This window comes from Panthera leo, chromosome B3 (assembly GCF_018350215.1).
Source record: "Panthera leo isolate Ple1 chromosome B3, P.leo_Ple1_pat1.1, whole genome shotgun sequence".
NCBI classification, from domain to species: Eukaryota; Metazoa; Chordata; class Mammalia; order Carnivora; family Felidae; genus Panthera; species Panthera leo.
Window position 1 is genome coordinate 9,601,832 of NC_056684.1, and position 13,739 is coordinate 9,615,570.

The following is a 13,739-nucleotide window of genomic DNA, read 5'->3' on the forward strand; positions in this document are numbered from 1 at the left end:
AGGTCACCCGCTGCTACTGGGAGCCCACTTTAGGCTGAAGGCTGTTTAGAGCCCAATTAAAACTTAAAAACTGGGTCCATAGCTGTCCTTCCCCTAAAGAGCTTCCCTCTTACTCCTCCATATTGCACGTGGCCGAACACTCTTCTGACAGCATACTGGATTCCATCACTCTTAAATGGTGGTTTCCCAAGTGGTCTTTCTAGGATTCAGAGCCTTTCATAATTACTGCATCCCGTTTCCTAGAAAACTTGTGCTTGGTTTCTAGTGTAGCTAAGGACTCAAACTGTACTGTCACAAGCGATCTCTATCTGGGGCCGTTGCACAAATAAGCACTCATATTAAACAGAATGTTCAATAAAATTAAAGGAAATAATTTTAAAGAGAAAGAGAAGGACAGAAATAAGATCATGTCTCTAGGCCCCAAAGTTTTTAAAGAGTATCTTTGACATGCTAAGTACTTGAAAACTGGCTTTCCATCCAGTCCAGGGATTCACCGGATTAAAAGTGCTGCACAATGCGAACCAAATATTTGCAGAGCGATTGGAGGGTCTCACCGTAAATCACTTCTTGCCGTTTGACCACATCTTTCTTTTGCTGTTTCAGAAACTTGCTGTCCACTATTCGACTCCAGGACTCTGCTTCTAGCTGTTTGGATTCCATCTCAAAGTCCCCCATCAGCTGTCCTTCATTCATGTCTGTACCTACTCCTCAAAGTATCAAAAGATCAGTATCAGAATCTTGGGTCTGTGAGCTATGGAAAGCTTACACTGGACTTCCCTGGGTGGTAACTTTGTAAGACACAAACACTGCATTAACACACAGGATACTTATAGAACGCATATTCCAGGGCTAGAAAAGAATCATTTCCTGTTTGGGACTGAGACACTCTACAGTCAAGATTCTGGCTCAGCGTGATAAATATCCCATATATTTGATGTGACTGAGACATGATTCCCAGGTGAAGCAGGAATTGGAAGGGACCGGGTTAACTTCACTCGTTTAAGAGAGTAGGCTCATAACCTGCCGAGAGAGCTACCAACTGACGGTGTATGAAAGTCTAGGGGAAGAGAAAGTGCTGGTACTAGAGTACAAGCACATTAAATCAACGACATCCCTCAAAATGGACAACTATCTAACAACTGGTAAGCCTGATTACCAGTTCGTTACAAAGCATGTGGTGATTCCGAGACAACTCAGAGACTCCTCACAGGAGCAAGGAAGAGGCAGGAACTGCTATTCCATTAACACTTGCATTCAGGGAATGGCACATGGTCCCCACAGATGCATAAGACACAGCCGTAACTTCCTCTTACCCTCATCAGTAAGTGATTCTGTCGACTCATTGACCTTGCTGATTTTATTTAGTGAGTCTGTCGAATGAGACAGGAACTTCCAGGTGTTTGATATGTTCTCATCATTGCCGACTCTGGGGACAAAAAGAAGCACACACTGGCAAACATGTTTTGATAAGCCACGGTCTGCATTCTTAAAGGAGTACCTGAAAAACTCTAAAATGATAGGTGGCGGCAAGCACCGATCAGTGCTTACCGGACAATGATTAGATTACCGGACAATGAACAGTGATTACCAGACAATGATTAGAAGACAAATTACTTACGTCAGGAACCCAGCCACATGCAACACTACTAAGGAAGGTCAGAAGCACTTAACATCATTGCAAACTTGAACTTACGGGCCTTTGATTTTTTTTTTTTTTTTTTCTAAATGATAGGTAGAGCGGGGAGAACGCTCCTCCTTTAAACTCTATACACATTACACAAGAAATTTCTCTATCTGAAACTCACTGTGTAACCACTGCACTCTTTCTCCTTGTTCCTTAAATAATCACACTTATTTAATCAGCACTTCTAGTAAACTGTATTCTTTGGACTAAATGACTGTGGTAGGACACGAAAGCAGGCCAGAGTCATTTAAAAGTTTACATTTTATTCAAAGAATAATTTTTTAAAGTCATAATGCAAACAAGTTTTGATCTGTAACAACTCTGAAAGGAAGGCCTTTGAAGAACAACACTACAAAGACAAAACAAAATAAAAATACTTGGAACATTTTTTTTAGCGAGGAAACACTACCCAGCACAGAGGTTAGGAAATAGAGACAAAAGAAGATTTGTATCCTTTAGTTAAGAATTTTACTCTAGCCTAGGTTAAGAGAGGTGCAAGATATGTTTTGAGTCCTACATTTGAGAGGATTTCTTTACTTGATGTGAAGGCAGGAGTCTTATCCCAAAGCAGCCAATAACATCACAATCAGTCCTGTGCTAACCCCGTGATAGCCAGGGCTTGCACAGTCGGGGGCCATAGCAACTTTTGCAGGGACCACAAAAGGAACTTAGTGCAAATGAGTGAGTGGGGACCTAACAGTCATAACTGGCCCATTATTCACTTCCATGGAACGGACTTAAGAGTCCAGACGCAAGGACAGAAAAGAGATTTAAAGAGAAGCAAAAACACCAGGTTCAATGGACCAACACGCAAGTGTAACATCTGAAAATTTAAGTGATTACCAGACAAAATTCAGAAACAAGTCATTTCCCCTGTTTCCACTTCTTATTTTAATCTAAAAACCAGCCCTTTATAACTAGGGATCCTTAAAAGCGAGGCTGACTGTGCACAAAGCATAGGACAACCTGGCTGACAAGGGATCCTCGTCACAAAATGGCGGTCAGGACAGTGCCTCAAAACATAATCCCCACTCTCCTCATCTGTACACCTGGATGTGCACCAAGTCATTAACTTTACACAATTTTTTTTCTTTTAACGTTTATTTATTTTTGAGACAGAAAGAGACAGAGCATGAAGGAGGGAGGGTCAGAGAGAGAGGGACACACAGAATCTGAAACAGGCTCCAGGCTCTGAGTGGTCAGCACATAGCCCGACGCGGGACTCGAACTCACGGACCGCGAGATCGTGACCTGAGCCGAAGTCGGACGCTCAACCGACTGAGCCACCCAGGCGCCCCTACACAATTTTTTTTTCTGATGAGAATCTTTTTGTCAAATTATAGGATTATTTTATTACACTCTTGTCACCTAGATGTCAACCGAGCTGTGTTTAAACCCCCACTTACCCAGCAATGTTCTGTATGGAGACACTTTTGGAGAGTGAAACACTCTGCTGCGACCGTCTACTGGCAAACATGGGGACGGCAGTGGTTTCCTCCACCAGGAGGACCGCGGATCGGGGGCGCTCCTTGGGCTGGGAGGCTGTGAAGGAAGAGAGGGCACAGACTGAAGCACATGTTTCCAAGCTCACCAGGGCGGACTCCTCTGACAAATGCCAAACAGAAGCAAACGTCTCCAGGTTAGATTTGCCCTGGGAGTGTAAGTGCGTACAGAAACTCTACAGAGGATGGTCGGGCAACACCTAGTGAAGCTGCAAATGCCTATACCCCTTGATCCAGTAATTCCAATTCAGGGCACGCTTATTCTGCAAGATGCACGTGTGATGCTTGAAACGACATACGTCCAAAGTTATTCAATGCGACACTAGTGATCAAAGCAAAATACTACAAAAAACAAAAACGAGTATCAAGAGAAGATTGATTAATAAATGATGGCATGTCACATACTGGAATACTATGTCGTTTTGAAAAAATGAGGACAGTCGCCATGAACCAACACAGATCTCCAAGATAACATTGCAATGGAGGGAAAATCAAGGTGCAAAACAAAGTTACACAACAGACTCTCATGTTTAAAAAAAAAACAAAAAGGGGCACCTGGGTGGCTCAGTCGGTTAAGCGTCCGACTTCGGCTCGGGTCATGATCTCACAGCTTGTGAGTTCAAGTCCTGCATCGGGCTCTGTGCTGACAGCTCAGAGCCTGGAGCCTGCTTTGGATTCTGTGTCTTTCTCTCTCTCTCTGCCCCTGCCCCACTCACACTCTGTCTCTGTCTCTCAAAAATAAATAAACATTAAAAATATTTTTTTTTTTGAAAAAGAAAAAAAGAGAAAAATGGGGGTGCCTGGGTGGTTCAGTTGGCTAAGTGTCCAACATCAGCTCAGGTCATGATCTCACGGTTTATGAGTTCGAGCCCCACATTGGTCTCTGTGCTGACAGCTTGGAGCCTGGAGCCTGCTTCGGATTCTGTGTCCCCCTCTCTTTCTGTTCCTCCCTCGCTCGTGCTCTCTCTTAAAAGTGAATAAATGTTAAAAAAAATTTTTTTTAAAAGATTCATCCAAATTATTAAAGGAGAAAAAAGGAAAAATTAATAACCCAAATTGGTGTTGGCTTTATTTTAATAAAAAAAGTTGAAGAAGATAAATATATAAAACTACAAAGAGTGGTTTCATGTGGGTGGGATGGAGATTAGGCAACAGGGATAAAGAATCGTGTGATAACAGTGCATTCAAACAGAGAAAGTAATTCAAAGGAAAATAAATTCAAATGAAATTGAATTCAATTCAGAGGAAAACAGAATAATTCAAAAGGAAATAAAACAAAATTGAAAGAATTTTCGGGATAAAAGGAACCGCAGGGCTGGGAGGTCAGTGCTTTTTGGGGGTGCCTCCCCAGCAGCTCTGAGGTGCTTGTCAGATGGGCGAATTCCCTGCCCTGTCCACCCTTGGGGCGGGCACTGTGGCGTCCACACGTTTTACGAGCTCCCTGAGTGATGCTTTTGCTGTTTGAGAACACAGATTTTGACCAATTCTTTTAATTTACAGCTGGGTGAGATGCAACATATGTTTAAGGTCACACAGTAGGTTCTTCTCAGAGTGCGTATTTCTCCTGAATGTGACCAGAGAGGAAAGCAGAGCTCTGATTTCATGTTCAACTGGACACACCAGCATTTGGGTTAACAAGTGATTTCTCCCTGGTAACAGCTCCTGTCCCAGATGCGAGCTGCATCATCTGTCTGTCCCCAGGAGTGCCAAGAACTAGAGGAAATTGTACTGGGGCAGCTGTTATGACTTCACGGTATTTCAGGATGTTTTTGATTTCATCAGAATTAATAAAAACCATTAATTTCCAACTCAAATTCTATTTAGAAGAAGGTGACATAATAAAACACCAGAAACATGCTACACTTGCACACAACCAGACCCCTCCTGCAGGAAGCACACAAGGACGGAGATGTGGGCCCTGCCCCAACAGAGAGGGGGCTCTATGCCCAAGTGTTCAAGGGCCCAGGGCACAGCCTTGGTGCGGCGGGAGGGATGTCAGCGAGTGGACAGAATCTGATGGAGGAACCAACACTGGTTCCTGAAGAGTGGGAAGGATGTGGATGGGCCAGAAGGAAGACAGGACACTGATGAGGAGAGAGCCGTGTGAAGGAAGCAGCGGAAATAATCATGTCGTATGAATGTGGAAAGGAGGGAACCGGTAGAAGAGAAAGGAAGAAGATGTATATAAAGAATCAGTAGAAAGAGTTGGAGAGGCTGAGTGAGGTCATGCTACGCAGAACCCTAAAAGTGATAAAGAACAACTTTGTTTCTTTTTTTTAAACTAAAAAAAATTTTTTTTATATAACCTCTACACCCAATATGGGACTCGAACTCCGAACAACCCCGAAATCAAGACTTGCACTGACTGAGCCATCCAGGCACCCCAAGAACAACTTTATTTAAAAAAAAAATTTTTTTTTCAAATGTTTACTGATTTTTGAGAGAGAGAGACAGAGACAGAGTGCAAGCAGGGGAGGAGCACAGAGAGAGGGAGACACAGAATCCAAAGCAGGCTCCAGGCTGTGCGCACGGAGCCCAACGCGGGGCTTGAACTCACAAACCGCGAGATCATGACCTGAGCCAAAGTCGGATGCTTAACCGACTGAGCCACCCAGGCGCCCCAGAACAATTTTGTTTTCAAAGGACAGCATGGGAGCGGTAGTGAAAGTTATAATTTCCCTTCTTTGAAACCGATCCCTGCTCCACTCAGGTTAAGTGACTTAGTATCTCTGAGCCTCAGTTTCCTTCTTTGTGGTGATGGGGACAGTAGCCAAAACTAACACTTAAGGAGGCCTACCATTAAGTACTTTATAGGTTTGGTCTCGTTTAAACCTGTCGACCACCCACTGAAACTGCCGTCATTCGTTTCGATGACGGACGGAGTGGGGATGCAGTAAATGTCTAAGGTCACACGGCTATTAAGAGGCAGCGCTTGGCTCCGACCCACACGACTTGAATCCACTATCTGTACTCTTACACCACACTCATTGGGGGGGGGGGTGGTAACACAGGAATAAAAATACATGTGGGGGTCAGAGGTAACACACACAACCTGGCATAAGACAGGTAGCCTTAAAAAAAAAAGATGTTAAAAAGAAAAAAAGATGTCATTTTATCTGATATGGAAGCAAACAGATTTCTGAAGTGAGGGATAATGTCCCGGAAAAAAAGTTAAGGAAGATGAGACTGGTAAAAGGTGCTGGAATAGGCTGGATCACCGACAAAAGTGGTTGTCGGTCTGGCGAAACTTCTCTTCCAGAAATCTACTCGCAGAGATGGGCAGCCAGCAGCCTTGATCTCCCTAAAGGGAATTCCCCATCTCCTGGAAGAATTCAGAGCAACCAGGCGAGCGACACTGGTTCTCAGGCCAGGGCACCAGCCTCACCTGGAGGGCCTGGAGCACCGCCCTGGGCGCCACCCCTGGAATTTCGGATTTAGTAGGTCTGGGCGGGGCCCAGGAACTCGCACTTCCGATGGATCCAGGAACTACACTTTGAGAAACACTGCCTTGGGGTAAGCCCCACACAGGTGTCTGTAGGGGCCAATTAAGATGATACTCAGAACTGCGTCACTTGTGGTGATTTCGGCGGGGAGGGGGGACTGATAATGAAAGTGGGGAGCAGGTCTGTGAAAGAACACAGCCTGCAGTCTGCAACAGCTGACACTTAACAACACGCACAGATCTCAAAGTGATAGATGGGGGAAAAAAAGGATGAATAAGCGTAGGTCCTATGTAACATAAATTCGACACGTGAAACAGTAAGAGACATTTTCAGAGACAGACATACGTGTGACAACGGAGCTGAGTGGAAAGAGATGTGTTAAATAACTACAGTGGGTGCTAAGGAGGGAAAGGCATGAGGGAGTGGACAGCGAAAAAGGGAGAACGTGAAGTAAAACCAAAGTGGAGCCTTGCACACACTGGTGAAGGCAGCATGATGTGGATGGAACAGTGTCATTTACGCAGTTTTCTGTACCACCTGAAGTCATTGGGGAAAAAAGAGAATGATTTACTTAACTTCACAGTGTATGAACTAAGAAGTTCAATCAGCAAGATCTCATTTTCTTTGTGCAACTGTGAGGCCCTAAAAACAAGCGTCGACCCTCGGAAGAGGAATTTCGAGAGGCACGGGGTCACCTGCTTAAACACACGGACACAGGGCTGCCTTTTAAGCAAGTACACACACCCTTCTAGAGCCTTCTAAGACAGCCAGATGGCAGAACATTAAGCTTGTGGTCAATGAACCTGGAGCCTTCTCTAACTTAACATGAAATAAATACTCAAATCTTGATTAAGAGTAACAAATGAATTACTACAAAAGTATGTTTAAGTCCTGAACCAGAGAGTCAAAAAGCTGGAAGAGAGGAGGGCGGAGTTACTTACGCTTGCTTCTCATGATGACCGTGGGCAGCGAAGACGTGTCATGTGCCTGCAGGGTCCCCTTGGGCTGCTGGACGAAGAGGAAAAGGAAATAAATAAGTAGATGAAGGCTGTGTCCACAACTTCTTTTCTGTAGACTTCAAGAAGCCTAGGGCAGAGAGAGAGCCAGCCTGGCTCCTGGCCAACGGGCCACAGCATCCCGCCCATCACCCCACTGGCTCTCTTCTGAACCCACCAAGTGCCATGGCCCCACAAAGGCTGCCTCTCCTGCCCGGAACGCCCTTGTGCCTTCGCCACGGGACAGTCTTCTATTCAAGACCAGGCGAGAACTACCTCCTCAGTGAAGCCAGCATCACCTTCTTTCTCCTCCTCTCCCAAGGCGGTGGCTGGAAGCCCCTGAGAATCCTGCACAGGCCTCCATGGAGATTCTCCCCCATTTACGGCCACAGCCCACTCACCATCTTCCCCACTAGAATGCGGGTTCCCTAAGCCAGCTTCTGTGCCTTTTTCTCTTTCTCCAGTGGCCAGCATTAACAAGGTACCGAATAGTTCTCAGGTGAAGCACTAATTTTTGTTGTAGCATCTGACAGAAACACTTTAAGTGAGAAATTACAGACTACACCAATTACCCTGACAGAAATCATTAGTGGAAGCAGGTGGTTTCCAAATTTAAAAAGGCCCCCTCCCCCCCACTTTTAGGCTGTGTTCTCTTCTAGGGGAGATGCTACATTTCCATCATGAGAACCTAGTACATTCCCAGCAGCGCTGTCTTGTCAGAGATCACAAACTCCATGCCTGTGGGGCCGGGCAGGCAGCGAACGACAGAGACAAGTGGGAGGAGAGGGAATCTACACATCCTGTGGAGGGCATGGCAGCCACTGGGGCCCCAGTGCGTTACCACTTCCCGTCCATCTTCCCAGCATTTAGGAAACCCAGAAGACAGATACCATTCTGGATGCTTAGGATCAATCAACAGATCAAACATTCCTGACTTCAGACTGCTCGGCAAGTCTGGGGCTTACGTTCTAGTGGGGGGCTGGGGAGTGCAGACCATGTAAAATCAATGTAATAAATAATACAAGCTGTTAAGCACAGACCCTGAGAAGGTGGTAAATACTACGGAGAAAAGGAAAACAAGCAACGTGAAAATCGGTAATTCTGGGTAAGAGGAAATAACCAGGGTTGTGAGATCTTCCAGTTCTTTAAGGAGAAATCAGAAATCCAAATTGATATGAAATGCGATTTTTTTAATAACTGCATTAACCAAAAAACAAAAACAAAACATTACTTTAAGAGCCAAACAAATTTATGTCCATGGCCTGATAAGATCTGGGGTTCAGAAGCCTATCATTTTTACACTAGTTCAGACTAGCGGTAGCCGCATCATCTGGGAACTTGCGGGAAATGCGAATTCCCGGGCCCTGCCCCAGAACAGGCAGCTCTGGGAGCTGGCCACAGTGAGCGGTCTTTTAACAAGTCCCTGAGCAGGCTCTAACACACACTCAAGCGTGAGGCCACTGCGCTTAGATAAATGTCTGGTGACCGAGGCAGCATCCTGAGCGTCTGTGTAGACGGCAGCTGGAGGGCACTCTTCGGACAAGGAACAAAAGGACATTGATTTATGGGTGGCCGGAACACCGGAAGCCACAGAGGGTACCTAGGGGTATGCCCCACACCCACTCTCCTGAAGGGCCATCTGACAGGCAGCACCCATTATTGTGCAGTGCGCGTTCCCAGAGCAGGTGCTACCGCATGCCTGGCACTTCCTGTTCTTGGGTCATGTGCCCAGAGCCAACCCCTTTGTGGCCCTGCGGACTCAAGTGCTGCCAGGCAGGCTGTGCCAAACCCTAACCCCCTCCCCTCCCGCCTTGGCTCCTCGGGAGGTCAAGGCCCCTGAATGGCACCAGGAGGAAGCCAGGTGTGTGACCGTCCAGGCAGGCCTGCACACACGGTTAAGAAGAAAACCACTGTAACAACACCAGACACGTTCGCATCATGGAGAAATGTGTAGTTAACGTGGGAGTTCTGAAACCCACAGGCTCCCGAGTGCGTTAACTAAGAGACTCCATCGCTTTAAAGACAAACTACAGTTCGGTTATTTTGGTCTCAAGTCTTGGTATCAAACGATCACAATACACAAAAACCACAACCTGGCCTCTCCCAACCCCGAGGACTGGTCCGCTCAGAAATGCCTTACCTTCATCTTGACCTTTGCACAGGAGGCCAGACTCTCTCTGCAGCCTTTGTGGACGAAAGCACCGCAACCTGAAAAACAAGCAAAGCTCAAGGTGACTTCGGGCAAACATATCCCAGGGTCTGACTTCACGCTGCCGCGGCAGCCTGTGGACTCCCAAGCGAAGTCACTCACATGTCAGAATCCGGCTCTGACTGCAACTACAGTCTGTGGTTCCCTTCCAGAAAGCAGGCGTGTGATGTCATTTGGAGGAAGAGAAATGACAGCAGATGAGACTTCTGATTAGTGGAAACTAGAAGCGTGGAGCCGCTCAGGCAGGAAGCGGAGAGGCTACCGAAACAAAAAGCAGAAGCATCTGCCGTCGACACGGAAAGTCTAAGGCACAAAGAAACCCACCAGCAGAGCCCCTCGCCGGGAGCTGGGGAATCTGTACAGCTGTGTCAAAGGCAGAGTGTGGATCCGAGAGTTCACCTGTTTACACGCTTCCACTTGGGATCTTAACCACCCTGAGCTTTGCACAACCCAGCCCGAGTCAGGCGACGCAGAAGAAAGGTCATCAGAACCCCCCAGGCACATGTGGGGAGCCCTGCCCGACCCAGGAGCAAGCGGGAGATGACTTCCAGAAAGACGGGCAGAGTCCACATCTGCCAAGGACGGGAACCTCAGCCCTTCTTTCTTATTCCCTTAGCTCCAAAGCCACTGATGTAAAAACCCAGTCCTCTGTGCCTCAGCAGGGTCACTGTCAGCTCTTACTGCTGCTATGAAGTCACAGAACAGAACTGTGCCAGGAGGGCCAGAGACCTGTCTGCGGGGACACCCGGTGACAAGAGCATCTCCCTTGACAAGAGCAACCAGACACCATTCAGCAGGCAACGCTTCACACGCTGACGCAGGAAGCACAGGTCCTGCCCATGTCAACTCGCTCACCGGGGGCCAAGACGCTTTCGCAGCGCAGACGTGTGGATCTGGGCAGAGTGGAGAGGCGCCGGGGAGGACAAGACCCAGGGACGCAGATGCCAGAACCCCGGGCCCCAGCGGCCTCTTCCCACAGGCCCTTCCTCGACGGTCGCGCCCGCACCGCCTACTTGGTTCAGGGGTCTCTCCCACGGTACCAGCAGCCACGCCGCACGGTGAGGCGCCTGTGGTTTTCTCCTCCCCAGGGGCTCCTCTGGGACAGGGACCCTTGTGTGCTGTGGAACCTGTAAGTCTCTCTACCACAGTGCCTGGCTCACGGCACCCGTGTACTTTAGACCCTACTAGGCCTCTTTTATCCAAACACCAAGTGCCCTGATACATTTTACAGAATGTGAAATAGCAACTTACTAACACTAAAAGGGGCACAGGGAAAACAGCTATGAAACCACATTTGATTCAGGCCGTGGCTCTGCTAATTAGTTAATTAGTCTGTTCTCAGGGCCTCAGTTTCCCCATCTATCAAATGAAAGGAGGGTCCACATTTCCTAAGTTCCTTCAGTCTGTTATTCCACAAGATTCTTCATGTTACATCTCCTAAAGAAGGGAATAATTTTCCAAAGTAAATCCCACTGAATTGTCCCACGAGGTTCATTCAGTGTGACATTTCAACTTCTACGTTACCTGAATTACCACTAATTACCACCCCTCAGAGCACGGTCAGGGAGGGGCCCTGACTGGAGGAGTCTGGACAGAGGCGACCACCACACAAGAGGCTACTGGGGGCAAGTCCAGAGGTGGATGGGTCAGAGTTAGAACCGGTCTGCAGTCATGGTCGGGGAGTGGGGAGGAGGCTGTATTCTAGGCCTTTCACTCCTAGGCCTGCCTCTGGCCCCCATCTAGCTAACTTCTACGACTCTACCCCATGGGACATTCTCTGGCCACCTTTCTGATGTTACCAGACCAGAAGAGACGATGGCAGCAGGAAGGGAGGCTCCCCTGGGGAAGGCTCACACAGGCATCAACAAGAGGAACAACCTGGAAGGTTTCAACTCCGTCAAAACTGTATTCTTGCCTCTGCTGTGTTCCTTCTCCGGGAGCAGACTGCGAGGGAGTGACCTCGATGCCATGCTCCTTGTCATTTCTACGGTCTGCGAGCATCTCCATGTAAGCAGGGGAAGCTGCCCCAGTCAGCAGTGGAAGAGAGGTTACGGACCCCTGAACGGGAATGCCGGGATTTCTCAGCAATGTCCCGTTCTGGGCATAAAGAGGTCACTGCGGAAAGACCCTTGGGGAATGACTCATTCTAATCAGTAAAAGAAAACACTCTGAGGATGTTTCACTAAAGAACCGGAAACCACTGGCCCTTGTTAATTTGTCCAGTTCTCTGAGACTTGAAAATAACCAATTTTGATAAAGAAGTTGCTGTTTTACTACTGAGAGAAAAAGCAGAATCACGAAGAGAAATCCACCTAACTTCCGAGATGCCAACGTGGCTATGCCCTTCTTCCCATCATGCAATGCAATTCCTAGGATCTAGACCCCAGGGAAGCTTGGCTCAAGACTTTACGCCTCTCCAGCCAACGGTCTTCCAGGAAGGGCCAAAGAGGCAACAGGTAGGCTGGACGATACGTCTTTATTGATTTGTATTTAAATTTTTTGCCTCTCACCTCCCGAAAACTCTTCAATGGCTCCCTGTCACCTTTAGGATCGTATTTCTTGCTTGACTTGATGGGACCCGCCACGCATTGCTTGAATGTCCAGCCCCTCAACCAGGTTCAGCCATGCCTGTGGGCCCTGAATAGAAAACGGTGTTTTGTACTTGTGTCCCTTCCCCTACTGGGCTGGAAGGACTCAGCTCTACGACGTCCTCTCCGACTCCCCCAGGGAAGGAGAGAGTCCCCACGTCTGCACTGGGGGCACTCTGTGCTTGCCTCTGTCACAGTGCTGTCCCAGACACTTGTCCACTGGACAGAAAGCTCCCTGGGGGAGTCTCGCTTTGTGTTTTACAATTTTTACACCCCTGTTCCCAGCTGCTGGCCCACAGGAGCACCAGGTGTCTCAAGAGGGTGGCAGGTGGGCTCCACGCTGCCGGCCCCACAGCAAGAAGCGTACACGGCAGTGGAGGCCAAGCCCCACAGCCCTTTCCCAGCAAGACAGATGTATTCGCCCACCCGCACCCCAGCCTCACTCGGGATGCCTGCCATGCAGAGGCCGGGGAGCACGCGGCCACCCAGCTCCAGGGCCTAGATGAGCCGCCGGCTCTTCACACAAAGGCTTCAGAGCTCCCCTGGCCATCTTTCCTCTGTCTTTCACAAATCCCTGGCTCAGCTTGAGTGTTTCGCACACCTCTTCTTTAATCCCATGAGTCCGGCCCTGCCCTGTGTAGGAGAGAGAGCCTCTCCTTCACTCCATTCCACTCAGACAAAAGAAAACATGCAAGGGTTCGCAGACGAAGAAAACTAACAAGCCCATGTTATAGACGAGGAAAACCACGCATTTTGAAATACGATTAAATGTACCGCCACACACAATAACAGTAGCTTAAAAGTATTAAAAGACTCATAGCAAAACAGTAAGACACAGAAAGAAAAGCTGTACAGACTGAACAGGCAACTTAACCACACAAAACGGTGCCTGACCTCTCCAGAAATCAGAGAAACGCAAACTAAGCCAACAGAGAAACACCATTTCGTATCCAACCAGGATGGATAAAATAAAAGCCTGCCAATTCTAGGTGGGAAACAGTGATGTGGGAATGCTCAGCATCTGCCCTGGTATCTGGAAACTGGCATCTCCACTTTGGAAGAGTCATTTGGCAGCTAGTTGACAATGTGCCCGCTTTATGAGTTAGCAATTCCCTTCCTGGTGGACAGCCTGGTGATGATGTCCCGTGTACTCCTGCTTATAACAGAAATCAGAAATGACCCAAGTGACTTAGTAGTGGGACAGATTTGAGAGATTCATAAAACGGAACACCATACAAGAGCTCTAAGTCAGCGATCTGGATTCAAGCTGCTTCAGTGTTCTGGCTCCCCCAGATCTAATGTTGAGGAGAATAAAGCA

General features: G+C 47.8%; 1 protein-coding gene across 10 annotated transcripts in view; it reads right to left on the reverse strand.

Moving 5' to 3' along the window:
• AKAP13 (A-kinase anchoring protein 13) overlaps positions 1-13,739 on the reverse strand; it is a 334,433-nt gene that overhangs the window by 25,603 nt on the left and 295,091 nt on the right. For 6 of the 10 annotated variants that reach the window (XM_042941070.1, XM_042941069.1, XM_042941067.1 and 3 more), the window contains 5 exons: positions 9,765-9,832; positions 7,571-7,637; positions 3,091-3,226; positions 1,314-1,426; positions 555-707 (listed from right to left, as the gene is read on the reverse strand). In XM_042941070.1, the coding sequence (XP_042797004.1) occupies positions 555-707; positions 1,314-1,426; positions 3,091-3,226; positions 7,571-7,637; positions 9,765-9,832 (537 nt within the window). The remainder of the gene's footprint in view (positions 1-554; positions 708-1,313; positions 1,427-3,090; positions 3,227-7,570; positions 7,638-9,764; positions 9,833-13,739) is intronic. The other 4 variants (XM_042941066.1, XM_042941074.1, XM_042941068.1 and 1 more) reach the window with 3 other exon arrangements.